At 38.5% G+C, this 19028-nt stretch overlaps 1 protein-coding gene across 5 annotated transcripts in view; it reads right to left on the reverse strand.

The window, feature by feature from the left end:
• Nucleotides 1–19028, reverse strand: part of PFDN1 (prefoldin subunit 1) — a 77576-nt gene that overhangs the window by 46080 nt on the left and 12468 nt on the right. For all 5 annotated transcript variants that reach the window (XM_029216950.1, XM_029216954.1, XM_029216952.1 and 2 more), the window contains exon 3: nucleotides 3187–3271. In XM_029216950.1, coding sequence (XP_029072783.1) covers nucleotides 3187–3271 — 85 coding nt within the window. The remainder of the gene's footprint in view (nucleotides 1–3186; nucleotides 3272–19028) is intronic.

Consider the following 19028-nt stretch of genomic DNA (forward strand, 5'->3'; position numbering starts at 1 on the left):
GAGGGACATGAGAGAAAGAAACAGGAGTCATTTCATAAACAGCCTTGAAGGTATGTTAAAAAGCTTGAATGTTACCCTAAGAACAATGATGGGGTTTACACAGAGGAACAATACAACAGATTTAACATTTTAGAAGGTCATTCTAGCTTCAATATGTTAAAAGGATTAGAACAGAGAAAGTTGGAGGTGGAAAAACCAGTTAAGATGCTACTACAGATGATGGAAACAGCTGGTTTAAAGGTGAGAAAAAAATTCCAGAGGGAAATACCATTTAAAAGAGAAAACAGTGAAGAAGTAATATTCAGAGATAGTAAGAACTTTCCAGAATTGATGAGTCACTAATCCTCAAACTCAGAAAACTCAACTTAACCCAGATAGGATTAAGAAAAAAAGCAAAAAGACTAAATCCCCACCTAAACATATACCAGAGAAACTACACAGCATGAAAGATGACAAAACAATATTAAAAGTAGCCACAGAGAAAAGACAAAGGAACAAAAATTAGGCTGATAACTTCTAAACAGCAACAATGGAAGCCAAAAGTCAATGGAATGCTATCTTTAAAAGAGCTGAGAAATTCCTAAACATATAAAGCAAAATGAAACATATCATCTCAACTATGCATACAGTAATAATGAGCATTTACAGCACCCAGATAGTAGTTTCTAAATACCACTGCCCACTAAACTGAAAGACTAAGGAGAAATTCATAAATATCATCAGAGGGAGATCTGACACAACTCTCTCATAACTAACTGAATAAGGAGGAAAAATAATCAGTAAGAAACAGAAAATCTGAACACTGCAACTAACAATGTATGTGTGCATGCATGCACATGTGGGTCTGTGCACATGTGTATACATTTCAGGCTGAAGTAACAAAATTATAAAGGTATGGCAGTCAAAAAGTATAGGATTGCTTCAGGGAAGAGAAGAGTGTGTGTAGTGGGTGATACCATTAAAAATACAGGTTAGGGCAGTATTGGAGAAAACACTAAATGCAGAGGCAGGGATCATGCAATAATTGAATGTTGAGGTAATAAGGAAACTATGATGGTAGGATAAATGGAAAACAAGAAACAATATAAACTAGATTTACATTACTAAAATGGAAAGGTAAATTGTCAAATGATGAAAAACATTATATACAGCATAATCCCGCTTTACTCAAAAAAAGTGTATATATGTGTGTATGAACTTGTTTATAAAATAAAGTTTTATAAAGTGTAATGATACACATCAAACCATAAAAGTGACATTTTGAGGGTATGCAGAAAGAGGAGAAAGTCATTATTTTTGTTTAATCATGTTTTAGTTTTTGACTGTTTTTCTTTTTTATAGTATACTTACATCATTTTTATAATATAAATAGTGTATAAGATGAAAGATTAAAAACATAAAATAACTTCCTAGGGTAGAGGCTATAGTTTAACTCTGCTAGTTTTTTGTAGCTGTTAATTAGCATTTCAAATACCAACAAGCTAGCTAATCTACTTCTATTACCTGACAGATATCAGGATACTCTTACCAGTATTTGAGAGACTCCGTGAAACGAAACTTTTGGAAAATGAATTTCCTAATATTCATCAGAAATGAATAGTATGCTAAACTCATCATCTGTGGCAATTTTACCTTGATGATTTTTTTAAATTATAAAAGTTAACACAGGGAGATGCAAGAGGGAGGAGATATGGGGATATATGTATATGTATAGCTGATTCACTTTGTTATACAGCAGAAACACACCATTGTAAAGCAATTACACTCCAAAAAAGATGGTAAAAAAAAAAGGTTGACACATACTTGTTATAATTTATCCAACACAGAGGTTATAAGAAAAAAACAATTTTATCCCCATGTCCCATCTAATTTCCTTAGAGTAACCAGTGTTAATTTAATATATATACCTACAAATCATTTTCAATGTTCATATACAGATCTTGGTTTTTGTTTGTTTCCATAAAAAGAATTAATTACACGTTACTTTGCATCTTGCTACTTATTCATCAGGACAATTTTTAGATATATTTACCAACAAGTGCAAAAACACTTTTTTTGGTAATCTACATGAAATATTTTCGTTCAGTTTTTTTAAGATACTTTTGTTTGGAAAACTCAATCTAGAAGAGTTGGGCTGACAAAATAGGATATAATAACAACCTGGTTACTACAGGATAAGTTTTCTTCCTTTTTTTTTTGTTTGCTTATTTGTTTTGTTTTATAATACATTTTCTGAGCTACAAAGCCACTATCAAGTTTGTTTAAATTCTCATTGGTAGTCAAACAAAAATAACCCTAAGTAACCTAAGATACAACATGCTTGCCCCAGCCATACCAAGTCAGTGTCCCTGAGAAATCCCCTGAAGGCTACATGGGGTGTCTCACCAATTCAGCAGAGGGCTGAGTCAGATTCTGAACCACTGCCTCAATTGGTATTCAAAGAAAATAGATAAAGTGACCTATGAAGTCACTGTATCCACCCCCATCTCAGGAAATCTTGGTCCCAAAAAATAATAACCAGTTTTTTTGTCCTGTCCAACTTTTACTATATACAGGATAGACCATTCACCAAAGCCCAAGAAGGCTATTTTATCTGAGGTTTTAATGTATAAAGAAATGGTAATAATAAACTCCAATTTTCCAAAGATTTACTAAATTATTACTCTTACCTATCATCTTTTTCCCTAGCTTAAAAAAAAAAAAATTGTTTTCCTCACTGGAGCACTACCCTTCGGATAGTTAATTAGTTATAGCTTACTACTCAGTCCTTGTCTAGAATTACAATGTGTGAAAGAGTCATAAAACTAGATCCTTTGACTACTATTATCATTACCTACTCTCATGCCCATCCACCACAACATATGGTGTTTAAATATACACTGTGCTTTTATTTTATTATATTTTTTAAGAATAGACATGTTCACTTAAAGGCAATGGAAGAAATACATTCAGGTTAACAGTATCCTATCTTCTTCAAAACTCCCTAAGGTTTCAAGAGATTAGTCTTTTTTCTGGTCTTATACACTGCTGTAAAAAGACTGCTTCATAGTTCTAGCACAATTAGAAAAAATGAAAACAATGTGACATGACCTTGGCAGGCATACATTTTCATTTAATATGACACGATAATTACTTTTTTCCTAAAAGTCGACTACGACTATCAGTATTCAGTCAAAACTTACTTACTTCCAATTCTTTAATTTTTTCTTCCGCTATCTTCTGTTTCTCTAACAGCTGATTATGAATTGCCTCCTTGGATTGAAGAATAAACCTACAAAGCACAAAAAAGTTGAAGATTAAGCCACGTGACTACTATGTTCATCAAAATCAACAACTATATGCCACAAATATTAAACTAAGAAAACTAGAAGGATGATCTCCAATTGAGAACAAATAAAATGTATTACTATGTTATGACAAACTCAGGAAACCTCCACAGGTTGAAGCCTTCTTGGCTGAGAAGGAATAAAAGCTTAAAAGTAAATTGTGCCTTCTGGTCTTAAGAAGGGAATTGGGCTTCAAGTATATTCATAGACAAAAGGAAAAAAAAACATAAAGGGATAAAAATCTACTGTAGGCTAGAAGAAAAGTTAACAAACAATAAAAATCCCCCATAACTTTAATTTTTCAGTTTCCTGTATCAACTTTTATCTAGATATCTTTCAAACAATATTTGTAAATTACAGCTCCTCCTCCAACCTTTAAAAAAAATTTTTGTAACAGCAGTAACTCATGACCTTTTAAAGTCACAATCAAGTACTGTGTTAGGATCAATGCATTAGTGTTTATATGAGTTCCTCACACAAAAAGCTCTGTATAAGGCCCAGTATCTTTTATTATTATATCCAGAGTGTATAATACCTCTGAAAAGCTCAAAATGCACAAGTGGAAATTTTCAACTTTTTCCATTTTACATTCAGGCACATTATTTACAGTTGATGAGGGTGGAAATATGGAGAAACTTTAAAAGTTAATACTGAGGGGCTTCCCTGGTGGCGCAGTGGTTGAGAGTCCGCCTGCCGATGCAGGGGACACAGGTTCATGCCCTGGTCCGGGAAGATCCCACATGCCGCAGAGCGGCTAGGCCCGTGAGCCATGGCCACTGAGCCTGTGCATCCGGAGCCTGTGCTCCACAACGGGAGAGGCCACAACAAGTGAGAGGCCCGCGTGCCACAAAAAAAAAAAAAAAAGTTAATACTGAATCTGTTTTGTGACTTTAGGTTCATAATTCTTGCTGTGGGCAAAGGAAGAGTAAACTATTTTATAGCCTAAAGCAAGTAAATTGAAATATTTCCCTTCCACTGGAAGAAAGGGAAAATCTCAATTACTCAAATCTCTTTCAGGACTGTCCAACTGGGTTATAACAGATTCCAAAAAAGAACAACAATGAAAAATACAATTAATTAAGTAGACAGTTTCTTCTCTTTGAACATAACTTAGAGTTTAGCAAAAAACTAAACATCATCTCATTACATGCATGATTTTACTAACAAAGTCTTTCGGCCATGGAAATAATTTTCAGAGTAAAATATACATTTTTAAATAGCACTGATTGCTGGCCAGTGAATAGTATTCTCAAATAATAGGTCATCAGACATTATCTTTATTAGTGTCTGGGAAATTTTCAAAGCTAAGATTAGAGGTCAAGTCATTACTTATGTGGTCTTTAAAAATAAAGTATCTGAACAGATACTAAATCCCTTGAGCAGAAAATAAAATTACTAGAAAGCAAGAACACTCAACAACAAAAACATGTTTTTCCATGGCCACACACCCCTGAGGTATCTATATTGAACTGTGCCAACTTCAAAGGCCAGAGAGATGTCATCAAAGCTGGCCAATCTACAAGCCTGAGGACATCTCAGCTATGAGAGTTTTAAACAAGGATGAGTATGGAGTAAATTCAAATGTCTATCTCAAAGAATAATTACATAGACAAAATTCAAACCAAAAAAAATTACAGAAAATTTAGTTCTCAATTTTTAAAATGCCAAAGATACATTGTATGAGGATTGGAAAGAGCCCCCAGAAACATTTGGATTTCTGGAAAAAGTCTTTAGAAAACACCTTTTTCTAGTGTTAGAAGACAATGAATTCTCAGACGTTATTTTGAAGATAAAGGATATATCATGATAATGTAATTATGACTGGTACATGATAAATAAGTATTATGTACACTACTTCTCACAGACATCCTGCCTGATAGTTTATGGAAAGCCAAATGATAGACAAAGGATTCCACAGTTCAGAATGCCACAAAGGAAAACTAAAGCATGAAATGAAAAATTATTTTCATATAACAGATATGCACAAAACATGCTTATTAATACTCAGCATCATATAATCTACAATAGTCACTGCTTTGTATTGATAAAAGGCCTCTACATTGGAAATCAATGCCATGTGACCCTGCACTGTAAACTATCAAGGATATGTAGCCTGCTGTTTCATTTCCTCATTTATTTGTAATTATGCCATCTGAAAAACATAATTTATGATGGCTTTTGGTTTTCTTTATTTGAGAAACATCAGAAGCTGTGTTCTGAACTCTCCTGCAGGCTGATACATAACTTCTATTTTCTAATGATTCAGCATATATAAAAAGTGTTGTTCACCTGCAAAAACACAATCTAGGATCAGTGGCAATGCTGTTTTTGGGTACACTTCCAAAGTATGGTAACCTGAACATAGATTATTCAGAAACAACAATGTGCTTATGATAATGCATTTTGTTTGGGTGGGAAATTTTTAGAATATGAGAACATATTCTAGTGGCATGTAAAGAATCCGCAAATTAAGTAGCACACAAAAGGCTAGATAAAAATGATCATATCTTGCTCCTTTGCCTCACTCCGCTGGTGATGAAAACTACTTGCATGTGTGCACAAAGAACATGCAAAAAAATTTTTTACTTCATAATTTTTTAGCAAAACAAAAACAAACAAAAACCTAAATCCCTTAGTAAAGAAGCAATTAAAATTTATGCTACATCCATATTGTGAAAGGTTGAGTAAGACTTCTATTATTGGCATTATGCAGAGTAGACATCCAGAGCAATGCAAAAAAAAAAAACTTTAACATTTTGCTGAGCAACCACAAATTAAAGATTTCACAGCGTGGAGAAAAGGGAACCCTCGTGTACTGTTCGTGGGGATGTAAATTGGTGCAGCCACTATGGAAAACAGTACAGAAGTTCCTCAAAAAATTAAAAATAGGGCTTCACTGGTGGCACAGAGAGTCCGCCTGCCGATACAGGGGACGTGGGTTCGTGCCCCGGTCCGGGAGGATCCCACGTGCTGCGGAGCGGCTGGGCCCGTGGGCCATGGCCACTGAGCCTGCGCATCCGGAGCCTGTGCTCCGCGGTGGGAGAGGCCACAGCAGTGAGAGGCCCGCGTATGGCAAAAAAAAAAAAAAAATTAAAAATAGAACTACCATATGATCCAGCAATTCCACTCCTGGGTATTTATCCAAAGAAAATGAAAACACAAATTAGAAAAGATATATTCACCCATATGTTCATTGCACCATTATTTATAATAGCCAGGATATGGAAGCAACCTAAGTAACCATCAATAGATAATGGATAAAGAAGATGTAAGATGTATATACATATATAAATACACACACACATATACATATATATGATGAAATATTACTCAACCATTTTTTTAAAAAGAATGAAATCTTCCCATATGTGACAACATGAATGGAACCAGAGGGTGTTATGCTAAGTGAAATTAGTCAAAGAAAGACAAATACTGTATAATTTCACTTATATGTGGAATCTAAAAAATAAATTAGGGACTTCCCTGGTGGCACAGTGGTTAAGAATCCACTTGCCAATGCAGGGGACATGGGTTTGATCCCTGGTCCAGGAAGATCCCACATGCTGTGTAGCAACTAAGCCCATGTGCCACAACTACTGAGCCTGCGCTCTACAGCCCATGCTCCACAACAAGAGAAGCCACCACAAAGAGAAGCCAACGCACTAAATGAAGAGTAGCCCCCATTCACCGCAACTAGAGAAAGCCTGCCAGCAGCAACAAAGACCCAACGCAGCCAAAAGTATATTTAAAAATTAAAAACAGGGCTTCCCTGGTGGCACAGTGGTTGAGAGTCCGCCTGCCGATGCAGGGGACATGGGTTCGTGCCCCGGTACGGGAAGATCCCACATGCCGCGGAGCAGCTGGGCCCGTGAGCCATGGCCGCTGAGCCTGCGCGTCCGGAGCCTGTGCTCCACAACGGGAGAGGCCACAACAGTGAGAGGCCCACGTACCGCAAAAAATAAATAAACAAAAACAAATTAATAAACGCAGCAAAAATGAAACAGTTATAGATACAGAGAGCAAACAGGTGGTTGCTGGAGTGGAGGCGGTAAGGAGAAGAAAGAAATAGGTGAGGGAGATTAAGAGGTACAAACTTCCAGTTGCAAAATAAATGAGTCAAGGGTATAAAATGTACAGTGTGGGGGATATATTCAATAACTATGTAATATCTTCGTATGGTGACAAATCGTAACTAGACTTACATGGTGATCATTTTGAAAGACATTTTGAAATACACTTCTATACATTTTGAAATGTACTAAAATACTGAATCACTATGCTATATAACAGAAAGTAACATAGCATTGTAGGTCAATTACACTTCAAACACAAACACACAAACCAACTCACAGAAAAAGAGATCAGATTTGTGGTTACCATAGGCAGGGGGTGAGGGAAGGGGAACTGGATAAAGGCAGTCAAAAGGTACAAACTTCCACTGAGACAAATAAGTACTAGAGATGTAATATAAAACATGGTAAATAAAATTGCCACTGCTGTATGTTACATATGAAGCTGTAGAGTAAATCCTAGGACTTCTCATCACAAGGAAAAAAATATTTTTTTCTATTCTTTAACTGTGTATCTATACGAGATGATGCATGTTCACTAAACTTATGTGACAAACATTTCATAATGTATGCAAGTCAAATCATTATACTGTGCACCTTAAACTTACACAATGCTGTTTGTCAATTACATCTCAATAAAACTGGAAGAAAAAAAAAAGATTCTACAGGGCCCAAAATGAAGTGAAATCAGAAATTGTGGAAGGTAAGAAAGCAATAAATTGGTTTTCACCATGAGAGATTCTGCTGAATCCTAGAGACCTTCAGTATCCAAACTGGCACAGACACAGGAGATAAAACCTAGGCACCATCCAAAGTGATGATGTTATTAAGAGAATCCTCAATTAAAGGGTTCCACCTTCAGTCTAAGAGTGAAAACAACAACAACAACAATTTGTCTCTCAGTACGGTAAAATAAACTTGTCTATCTATACCTTGGTAGTAAGTAAAATTAAAAAACAAAAAAGTCCCCTAAGAATTTGTAACCATAAGGTGACTTCCTCATGGGTTCTGGTCCAAATTCACCCTATGAGGGAATTCCCCGGGGGTTCACTGGTTAGGACTCCACACATTCACTGCCAATGGCATGAGTTCAATCCCTGGTTGGGGAACTAAGATTCTGCAAGCCACACAGCACAGCCAAAAAAAAATAAAAATAATTTTTAAAATTAAAAATTAAAAATTCAACCTAGTTATGGTCTAGAAAATCTCAAGCACAGAATTTCATTTACAGTGTTCCTAATTACATACATGGCAAAGGTGAAGTAAACCTGAAGATGGGTTAATAAAAATTAATCAAACTAAAACACAAAGAGAAAAAAAGGTGTAAAAACCAATAAAACAAACCAAACAAAAACAGGATACAGCAGGAAAGACATGAGACAATATTAAGTTGTCTAACATACGTGTAATTAGAGATCCAGAACAAGAAGAAAAAAAATGGAGAAACATCTGAAGAGACAATGGACAAGAATTTTCTAAAACAAATGAAAACAAGAAGCCAAATCACAGTTCCAAGACACTCAGAGAAACCCAGACAAAAATAAATACAACAAAACAAAACTAGATGTAACATAACCAAATTATTGAAAACTAAAACTAAAAAGAAAATCTTGAAGGCAGCCAGAAAATGACATACTGCATTAAGAGAAACGATAAGAGTTACATCAAACTTCTTGTCACAAACTATGCAAGGAAGACAATGGAATGACATTTTCAAAATACTGACAGACAAAAGCTATTAACCAGCATTACATACACAGTGAACATATACTTCAAAAATGAAAGAGAAATTCAAACAAACAAAAGCTGAGAGAATGTATTCTAGCAAACATACATAAGAAATTTTAAAGGTAGCTGTTCCAGCGGAAGGAGTATGATAACATATGGAAACTTATAAAGAAATGAAAAGCACTGGAAATAGTATAAATTAAGATAAATATAAAAGGCATGTTTTTCTCATTGTTAATCATTTTAAAAGACAGTTGGGACTTCCCTGGTGGCACAGTGGTTAAGAATCTGCCTGCCAATGCAGGGGACACGGGTTTGATCCCTCGTCCGGGAAGATCCCACATGCCGCAGAGCAACTAAGCCTGTGCGCCACAACTACTGAGCCTGCGCTCTAGAGCCCATGAGACACAACTACTGAGCCTGCGTGCTGCAACTACTGAAGCCCACGAGCCTAGAGCCCGTGCTCCGCAACAGAAACCCGCGCACCGCAACAAAGGGTAGCCTGCACTCGCCACAACCAGAGAAAGCCCACGTGCAGCAATGAAGACCCAACGCAGCCCAAAATTAAATAAATAAATAAATTTAAAAATAAATAAACAAAAAAAAAATAAAAGATAGTTGACTGTCTAAAGCATGGGTTGGCAAACTGGCTTGCAGGCTGAATCGGTCACACTCATTTGTCTATAGAATGTCTATGGCTGCTTTCTCCCAACAATGGCATAGTTAAGAGAGCTCTGACAGAGATCATATGGCCAGCAAAGCCAAAAATACTTACTATATGTCCCATTAAAAAACAAGCTTTCCGGGCTTCCCTGGTGGCACGGTGGTTAAGAATCTGCCTGCCAATGCAGGGGACACGGGTTCAATCCCCTGTCCAAGAAGATCACACATGCCACAAAGCAACTAAGCCCGTGTGCCACAACTACAGAGCCTGTAGCCTGGAGCCCGCAAGCCACAATTACTGAGCCTGCGTGCCACAACTACTGAAGCCCACACGCCTAGAGCCCCGTGCTCCGCAACAAGAGAAGCCACCACAATGAGAAGCCCACACACCACAACGAAGAGCAGCCCCCACTCACTAAAACTAGAGAAAGCCCATGCGTAGCAACAAAGACCCAACACAACCAAAAATTAATTAATTAATTTTTTAAAAAAAGAAAGAAATACGGTCAAGAAGGTTTTAAAAAAAAAAAAAGACACTGGCGGCAGTAGTTCTGGGAGTACTCATTGGCGTGAGCCCTCCTGGAGGCTACCATTCTCTCACCAAGACCTGGCCCATCCAACAACCTGGAGGCTCCAATGCTGGGATGCTTCAGGCCAAAAAACCAACATGGTGGAAACACAGCCCCACCCATCAGCAGAAAGGGAGCTTAAAGTCTCCCTAAGCATACAGGTGCCCAATAAACACACCCCCTGACATGGCCCTGCCCACCAGAGGGACAAGACCCAGCTCCACCACCCAGTGGGCAGGAACCAGTACCTCTGACCAGGAAGACTGCACAAGCCTCTTAGACAGCCTGATCCACCAGGGAGCAGACAGCAGAAGCAAGAACTACAACCCTGCAGCCTGTGAAACAAACCACAATCACAGATAATTAAACAAAATGAAACAGCAGAAGAGTAGGTCCCAGATCAAGGAAAAGATAAAACCCCAGAAGAAAAACGAAGAATGGGAGATAGGCAATTTAACCGAAAAAGAATTCAGAGTAATGATAGTAAAGATGATCAAGGAACTCAGGAGAAAAAATGGTGGCACATAGAGAAGACACAAGAAATGTTTAACAAAGACCCATAAGAATTAAAAATGAACAAACAGATGAACAATACAATAACTGAAATGAAAAATACACTAGAAGAAATCAATAGCAAAGTAACTGAGGCTGAAGAATGGATAAGTGAGCTGGAAGACAGAATGGTGGAAATCACTGCCATGGAACAGAAAAAAGAAAGAAGAAAAAAAAATGAGGACAGTCTCAGAGACCTCTGGGACAACATTAAATGCACAACATTTGCATTATAGGGGTCCCGGAAGGAGAAGAGAGAGAGAAAGGACCTGAGAAAATATTTGAAAAGGTAACAGGTGAAAACTTCCCTAACATGGGAAAGGAAATGGTCACCCAAGTCCAGGAAGCACAGAGAGTCCCAGGCAGGATAAACCCAAGCAAGAATGTGCCGAGAGACATAGTGATCAAATGGACAAAAATTAAAGACAAAGAAAAATATATTAAAAGCAAAAAGGGAAAAGCAACAAATAATGTACAAGGAAACTCCCATCACATTATCAGTTGATTTCTCAGCAGATACTCTGCAAGCCAGAAGGGAGTGGCACAATATATTTAAAGTGATGAAAGGGAAGAACCAACAACCAAGAATATTCTACCCAGCAAGGCTCTCATTCAGATTTGATGGAGAAATCAAGTTTTCCAGACAAGCAAAAGCTAATACAATTCAGCACCACCAGACCAGCTTTGCAACAAATGCTAAAGGAACTTCTCTAAGCAGAAAAGGCCACTACTAGACACAAGAAAACTGAGAATAAAAAAGCCACCGGTACAGGCAAACATAAACAAAGCCAGGAAATCATCTACACACAAATATGACATCAAAACCAGCAATCGTGAGGACAGCACAAATGCAGAATATTGGAAATGCATTTGAAATTAAAAGACCAGTAACTAAAAACAATCTTGTTCATATATAGACTGTTATATCAAAACCTCATGGTAACCACAAACCAAAAACCTACAATAGATATACACATAAAAAAGAAAAAGCAATCCAAACACAACATGAAAGATAGACATCAAACTACAAAAGAACAGAAGAGGAAGGGAAGAAAAAAGACCTACAGGGCTTCCCTGGTGACACAGTGGTTAAGAATCCACCTGCCAATGCAGGGGACTCCGGTTCAAGCCCTGGTCCGGGAAGATCCTTAGTAACAACTAAGCCCATGCACCACAACTACTGAGCCTGCACTCTAGAGCCCACAAGCCACAACCACTGAAGCCCGTGTGCTTAGAGCCCGTGCTCTGCAACAAGAGAAGCCACCCAATGAGAAGCCCGCGCACTGCACCGAAGAGTAGCCCCTGCTCGCTGCAACTAGAGAAAAGCCCACGCGCAGCAACAAAGACCCAACACGGCCAAAAATAAAAATTTTTAAAAAAGACCTACAAAAAAATCCAAAACAATTAACAAATGGCAATAGAAACATACATATTGATAATTACCTTAAATGTAAATGGATTAAATATTCCAACCAAAAGACACAGGCTGGCTGAATGGATACAAAAACAAGACCTGTACATATGCTATCTACAAGAGACCTGCTTCAGATCTAGGGACACATACAGACTGAAATTGAGGGGATGGAAAAAGGTACTCCATGCAAATGGAAACCAAAAGAAAGCTGGAGTAGCAATACTCATAGCAGACAAAATAGACGTTACGATAAAGACTGTAACAACAGACAAAGAAGGACACTACATAATGATCAAGGGATCAATCCAAGAAGTAGATATAACAATTATAAAATATATATGCACCCAACACAGGAGCACCCTAATATATAAGGCAAATGCTAACAGCCATAAAAGGAGAAATCAACAGTAACACAATAATAGTGGGGGATTTTAACACTCCACTCTCATCAATGGACAGATCATCCAGACAGAAAATCAATAAGGAAACACAGGCCTTAAATGACATATCAGACATTCCATCCGAGAGCAGCAGAATATACTTTCTTCTCAACTGCACATGGAACATTCTCCAGGATAGATCACATCTTAGGCCACAAATCAAGCCTCAGTAAATTTACAAAAATTGAAATCATATCAAGCATCTTTTCCAACCACAACACTATGAGATTAGAAATCAATTACAGGAAAAAAAACTGTAAAAAACACAAACACATATTTAGTAACAATATGTTACTAAATAATCAATAGATCACTGAAGAAATCAAAGAGGAAATCAAAAAATACCTAGAGATAAATGACAACAAAAACATGTTGATCCAAAACCTATGGGATGCAGCAAAAGCAGGGCTAAGAGGGAAATGTTCAGCAATACAATCTTACCTCAGGAAACAAGAAAAATCTCAAACAAACAACCTAACCTTACACCTAAAGCAACCAGAGAAAGAAGAACAAACAAAACCCAAAGTTAATAGAAGGTAAGAAATCATAAAGATCAGAGCAGAAATAAATGAAATAGAAATGAAGAAAACAGTAGAAAAGATCAATCAAACTAAAATCTGGTTCTTTGAAAAGATAAACAAAACTGATAATCCTTTAGCCAGACTCATCAAGAAAAAAAGGGAGAGGGCTCAAATCAATAAAATTAGAAATGGTAAAGGAGAAGTTACAAGCACAGAAATACAAAAGATCATAAAAGACTACTACAAACAATTATTGAATATATGCCAAAAAATAGACAACTTGGAAGAAATGGACACATTTTTAGAAAAGTACAACCTTCCAAGACTGAACCAGGAAGAAACAGAAAATATGAACAGACCAATCACAAGTACTGAAATTGAAACTGTGATTTAAAAACTCCCAACAAACAAAAGTCCAGGACCAGATGGCTTCACAGGGGAATTCTATCAAACATTTAGAGAAGAATTAACACCTATCCTTCTGAAACTATACCAAAAAATTGTAGAGGAAGGAACATTCCTAAGAATCTGAAAAAAAAATGAATATATGTATATGTATAACTGAATGACTTTGCTGTACACCTGAAACACAATATTGTAAATCAACTATACTCCCATAAAATTTTTAAAATAAATAAGTAAACTCAAAGACATAGCAATAGAACTATCAAGACAAAGCACTCCGAGAAAAAAAAACAGGAAATAAAAAAGAAATGAGGACTTCCCTGGTGGCGCAGTGGTTAAGAATCCGCCTGCCAATGCAGGGGACACGGGTTTGAGCCCTGGTCCAGGAAGATCCCACATGCCGCGGAGCAACTAAGCCTGTGTGCCACAACTGCTGAGCCTGCGCTCCAGAGCCCGCAAGACACAACTACTGAAGCCCTCACACCTAGAGCCTGTGCTCCACAAGGAGAGGCCACTGCAATGAGAAGCCCGCGCACTGCAACAAAGAGTGGCCCCCGCTCACTGCAACCAGAGAAAGCCCACGCACAGCAACGAAGACCCAATGCAGCCAATAAATTAATTAATTAATTTTTTTAAAAAAAAGAAATGAGCTGGGACTTCCCTGGTGGTCCAGTGGTTAAGACTCTGTGCTTCCAATGCAGGGGACGCGGTTTCGATCTCTGGTTGGGGAACGAAGACCCACATGACGTGCAGCTTGGCCAAAAAATAAATTAATTAATTTAAAAAGGGACTTGCCTGGTGGCTCAGTGGTTAAGAATCCACCTGCCAATGCAGGGGACACGGGATCAAACCCATGTCCGGGAAGATCCCACAGGCCACAAAGCAACTAAGCCCACACACGACAACTACAGAAGCCTGTGTGCCCCAGAGCCCACATGCCACAACTACCAAGCCCATGTGCTGCCACTACTGAAGCCCCTGCGCCTAGAGCTCGTGCAGCGCACCAAGAGAAGCTAACACAATGAGAAACCCATGCGTTGCAATGAATAGTAGTCCCTGCTCGCCGCAACTAGAGAAAGCCCATGCACAGCAACAAAGACCCAACGCAGCCAGAAAAAAAAAAAAAAAAAGAAATGAGCTATCAAGCCATGAAAGGACATGAAAAGACATGGAGGAAACTTAAACGCATATTGTTAAGTGAAAGAAGCAAGTAATGCAAATGCTCTTTTACTCTGTATGATTTCAAACATATGACATTCTAGAAAAGGCTGAACTATAGAGAAATAAAAAGATGAGGGGTTTGAGGAGGGAAGGATGAATATGTGGAGCATAGAGGATTTGGGAGACAGTGAAAGTGTTCTGTATGATAAAGTGATGGCAGATACAAAACATTATACATTTGTCAAAACCCATAGAACTGTACAAAAAGTGAATCCTAATATAAACTACGGACCTTAGTTAACCGTAATGTATAAATATTCCTTCAATTGTAACAAATATACTACACAAATGCAAGATATAAAAAGAGGAAGAAACTGGGGCGGGGGAATGTGAGAGCTCTTTGTACTTTCTGCTCAATTTTCTTGTAAACCTAAAACTTATGCTCTAAAAAAGAAAGTCTACTAATTAAAGCAAACAAACAGGTTGGGGACATGTTAAAAGGGTACAGGAGACAACCTGAAACAAATCTATGGAACACAGCAATGTTCAAATATAAACTCTGAGTGATTCTGCTGCATCTTAGTACAATACTATTCATGTTCCCCTCATCAACTCCTATATTCATAAACCCTCCTTCCTCTTCTCTTCCAGTACCGATATTACAAGCATTATGCAGGCTCTAGGCTAAGCTATTTGTACCCAAAGTCCCTCTGAGAACTCATTTATTTTCAAGGCTTCAACCTGGCTAATGACTCTCAAAATATTATCAACCCCTATCACCTACACTATCATCTAATGGTCATTTCTACTTGTATGTTCCACATCTCCTCAAATTCAACATGTCCCAAATTAAACTCACTTTTTCTACCCATACCAACATTCCCTACAGTTTTCCCATTTCAATTTCAGTCTCTATCAGTGACATCACCACTTGCCCACTCACCTAAGTCTCAAACCTGCAGCTATTCTCTGTGTCCCCATATTCCCAATTTATCTCTAAGGCTCATTACTTTCTTTCATACTCACCCTCTTTCCTCTCCATCCCACTTCTGCCACTTTACCTTCTGCCCTTATTACCACACTCCTGAATTACTTCAAGAGCTTCCTACCTGTACTCCCTGATTAAACTCCGTAATTCATCTTAAATATTTTACCCAGTTTTCATGTAGCTAGCCCTGAACTGTTGGTCACTCCAATGATTGTTTTTGATGATTTTAGCAGACGCTATTGGTTGGCTACCCAGTATCTGCTCCTCTTACTTTGTTGACAGAGCCCCAGTTTTGTTTGGGTAGCCTGCACTGTCAAGAGACTCAGGGAGGTGAATCCTGTGGTAAATCTTGATTGGTCTTACCCATTCATGGCAGTTCCATCCCACAAGATTTAAGCCAAGCATGTAGCTCAGTTCTTGTCATGAAATGTGAGAGGTGGTCCTTTTGAAGACTTCTGGGAAAGATTTCTTTGCTCCCACAGAAGTGACACAAAACACATGATACTTTCTAACTCTGGATGTTGTCACATCTGAATGAAATCCTTGGAACTCCTGCAACCAATCTGAAAATGAAGCTGGCAAACACAGAGAGGAGGGCAGAGGCAAGAGTACTTAAAGAAGTGGAATTAAAGCCCAATATACAGTCCCTGAGGAGGACTGATATGCACAGCATGGATAAATCGTGGAAGTACTATGCTTAATGAAAAAAGCCACAAAAGGAGTACATATGATAATGATTCTATTTATATATTCCATATAAAGTTCTAAAATAGACAAAATTAATCTACAGTGACAAATCTGATTATCAGTTGCCTAGAGCAGGATCTGGGGGAGTGGAGGACTGACTTGGAAAAAGCAATAAGGAACATTTTAGAGCGATGAAAATGTTCTATATCATGATTGGAGAGGTGGTTACATTTGTCAAAACTCATCCAACTCTACTCTTAGAATGAATGCACGTTACTATATATAAGTTATAGCTCAATAAAGCTGACTTAAGAAAGATACATAATTAGTACTATAGTAGGCCAGATGGTTATACATGCCAGGAGAAAAATAAAGCCAAAAAACAGAGCGTACAAGAGGCAAGTAGATGGGAGGTGGAAGTATGTATATACTACTTTTAAATAGGATGGTCATACCCAGCAATCCCATTACTGGGCATATAGCCAGAGAAAACCATAATTCAAAAAGACACATGCGGGCTTCCCTGGTGGTGCAGTGGTTGAGAGTCCACCTGCCGATGCAGGGGATGCAGGTTCGTGCCCCAGTCCGGGAAAATCCCACATGCCTCGGAGCGGCTGGGCCCGTGAGCCATGGCCGCTGAGCATGCGTGTCCGGAGCCTGTGCTCCGCAACAGGAGAGGCCACAACAGTGAGAGGCCTGCGTACCACACAAAAAAAAAAAAGACACATGCACCCTAATGTTCACTGCAGCACTATTTACAATAGCCAGGTCATGGAAGCAACCTAAATGCCCATCAACAGACAAATGGAGAAAGAAGATGTGGTACATATATAAAATGGAATATTACTCAGCCATAAAAGGAACAAAATTGGGTCATTTGTAGAGACATGGATGGATCTAGAGATTGTCATACAGAGTAAGTCAGAAAGAGAAAAATATCATATATTAATGCATATATGTGGAACGTAGAAAAACGGTACAGATGAACCAGTTTGCAGGGCAGAAATAGAGACACAGATGTAGAAAACAAACGTATGGACACCAAAGGCGGAAAGTGGCAGGGGGGATGGTGGTGGTGAGATGAATTGGGAGATTGGGATTGACATATATACATTAATATGTATAAAATAGATAACTAATAAGAACCTGCTGTATAGAAAAATAAATAAAATTTAAACGATAAAAATATAAACAGGGCTTCCCTGGTGGCACAGTGGTTAAGGATCCACCTGCTAATGCAGGGGACAAAGGTTCAAGCCCTGGTCCAGGAAGATTCCACATGCCGTGGAGCAACTAAGCCCGTGCGCCACAACTACTGAGCCTGTGCTCTAGAGCCTGCGAACCACAACTACTGAGCCCACATGCCACACCTACTGAAGCCCGCACACCTAGAGCCCATGCTCTGCAACGAGAAGCCACCGCAATGAAAAGCCTGCACACCGCAAAGAGGAGTAGCCCCCACTCGCCACAACTAGAGAAAAAGCCCACGTGCAGCAACGAAGACCCAACACAGGCAATAATAAATACATAAATAAATAAATTTAAAATAAATAAATAAAATGAATAAATAAGGTGGTCATAAAAGAGTGAATATACTGTATATGTATAACTGATTCACTTTTTTGTACAGCAGAAAGTAACACATTGTAAATCAACTATACTCCAATAAAAAAAGATTTTAATATATTAGTAAATAAATAAATAAATAGGGTGGTAACGAAAGGCCTCAATGCCTATTTAGTAAAGACCAGAAGGAAGAGAAGGTATAAGCCATACAGACATCTGGAAGAAGGTGGCTTCATTCAGAAAAACCAGAAAATACAAAAGCCCTTGTCTTTTTCACTGACAAAATTTAAAAGTCATCTGAAGATTCTGACTAGAGTGATCTGAATTTTGTTTTAAAAGAGTCACTCTGTCTGCTCAGTTGAGAACAGCTATAAAGTGTAAGGATAGAAGCAGGGAGCCCAGTTAGGAGGCAACTGCAATCCAATGATAGTTTAGACCAGGGTGGTAACAAGTAATGCTCAGATTCTGGGCAAAATTTAAAGATGGAGTCTTTGCTAATGGACTGAACGTAAGACTGAAAGAGAGGAGTCAAGGATGACTCCAAGGGACTTCCCCAGTGGTCCAGTGGTAAAGAATCCGCCTTCCAACGCAGGGGACATGGGTTTGATCCCTGGTCAGGGAACTAAGATCCCACATGCCATGGGGCAACTAAGCCCACACGCTGCAACTACTGAGCCCTCGCACCTCAACTAGAGAAACTGCATGCCACAAAGTACAGAGCCCATGCACTCTGGAGGCCACGAGCCACAACTGGAGAGAAGCCCACGCACTGCAATGAAGATCCCACGTGCCGCAACTAATACCCAAGGCAGCCAAAAAAAAAAAGGATGACTCCAAGATTTGAAAGAGCTGGAAGGATAGAAAAGCCATTTGCGGGACTTTCCTAGCGGTCCAGTGGGTAAGACTCCATGCTCCCAATGCTGGGGGCCCGGGTTCGA

This window comes from Monodon monoceros, unplaced genomic scaffold, assembly GCF_005190385.1.
Source record: "Monodon monoceros isolate NGI ecotype Baffin Bay Population unplaced genomic scaffold, NGI_Narwhal_1 Super_Scaffold_12, whole genome shotgun sequence".
NCBI classification, from domain to species: Eukaryota; Metazoa; Chordata; class Mammalia; order Artiodactyla; family Monodontidae; genus Monodon; species Monodon monoceros.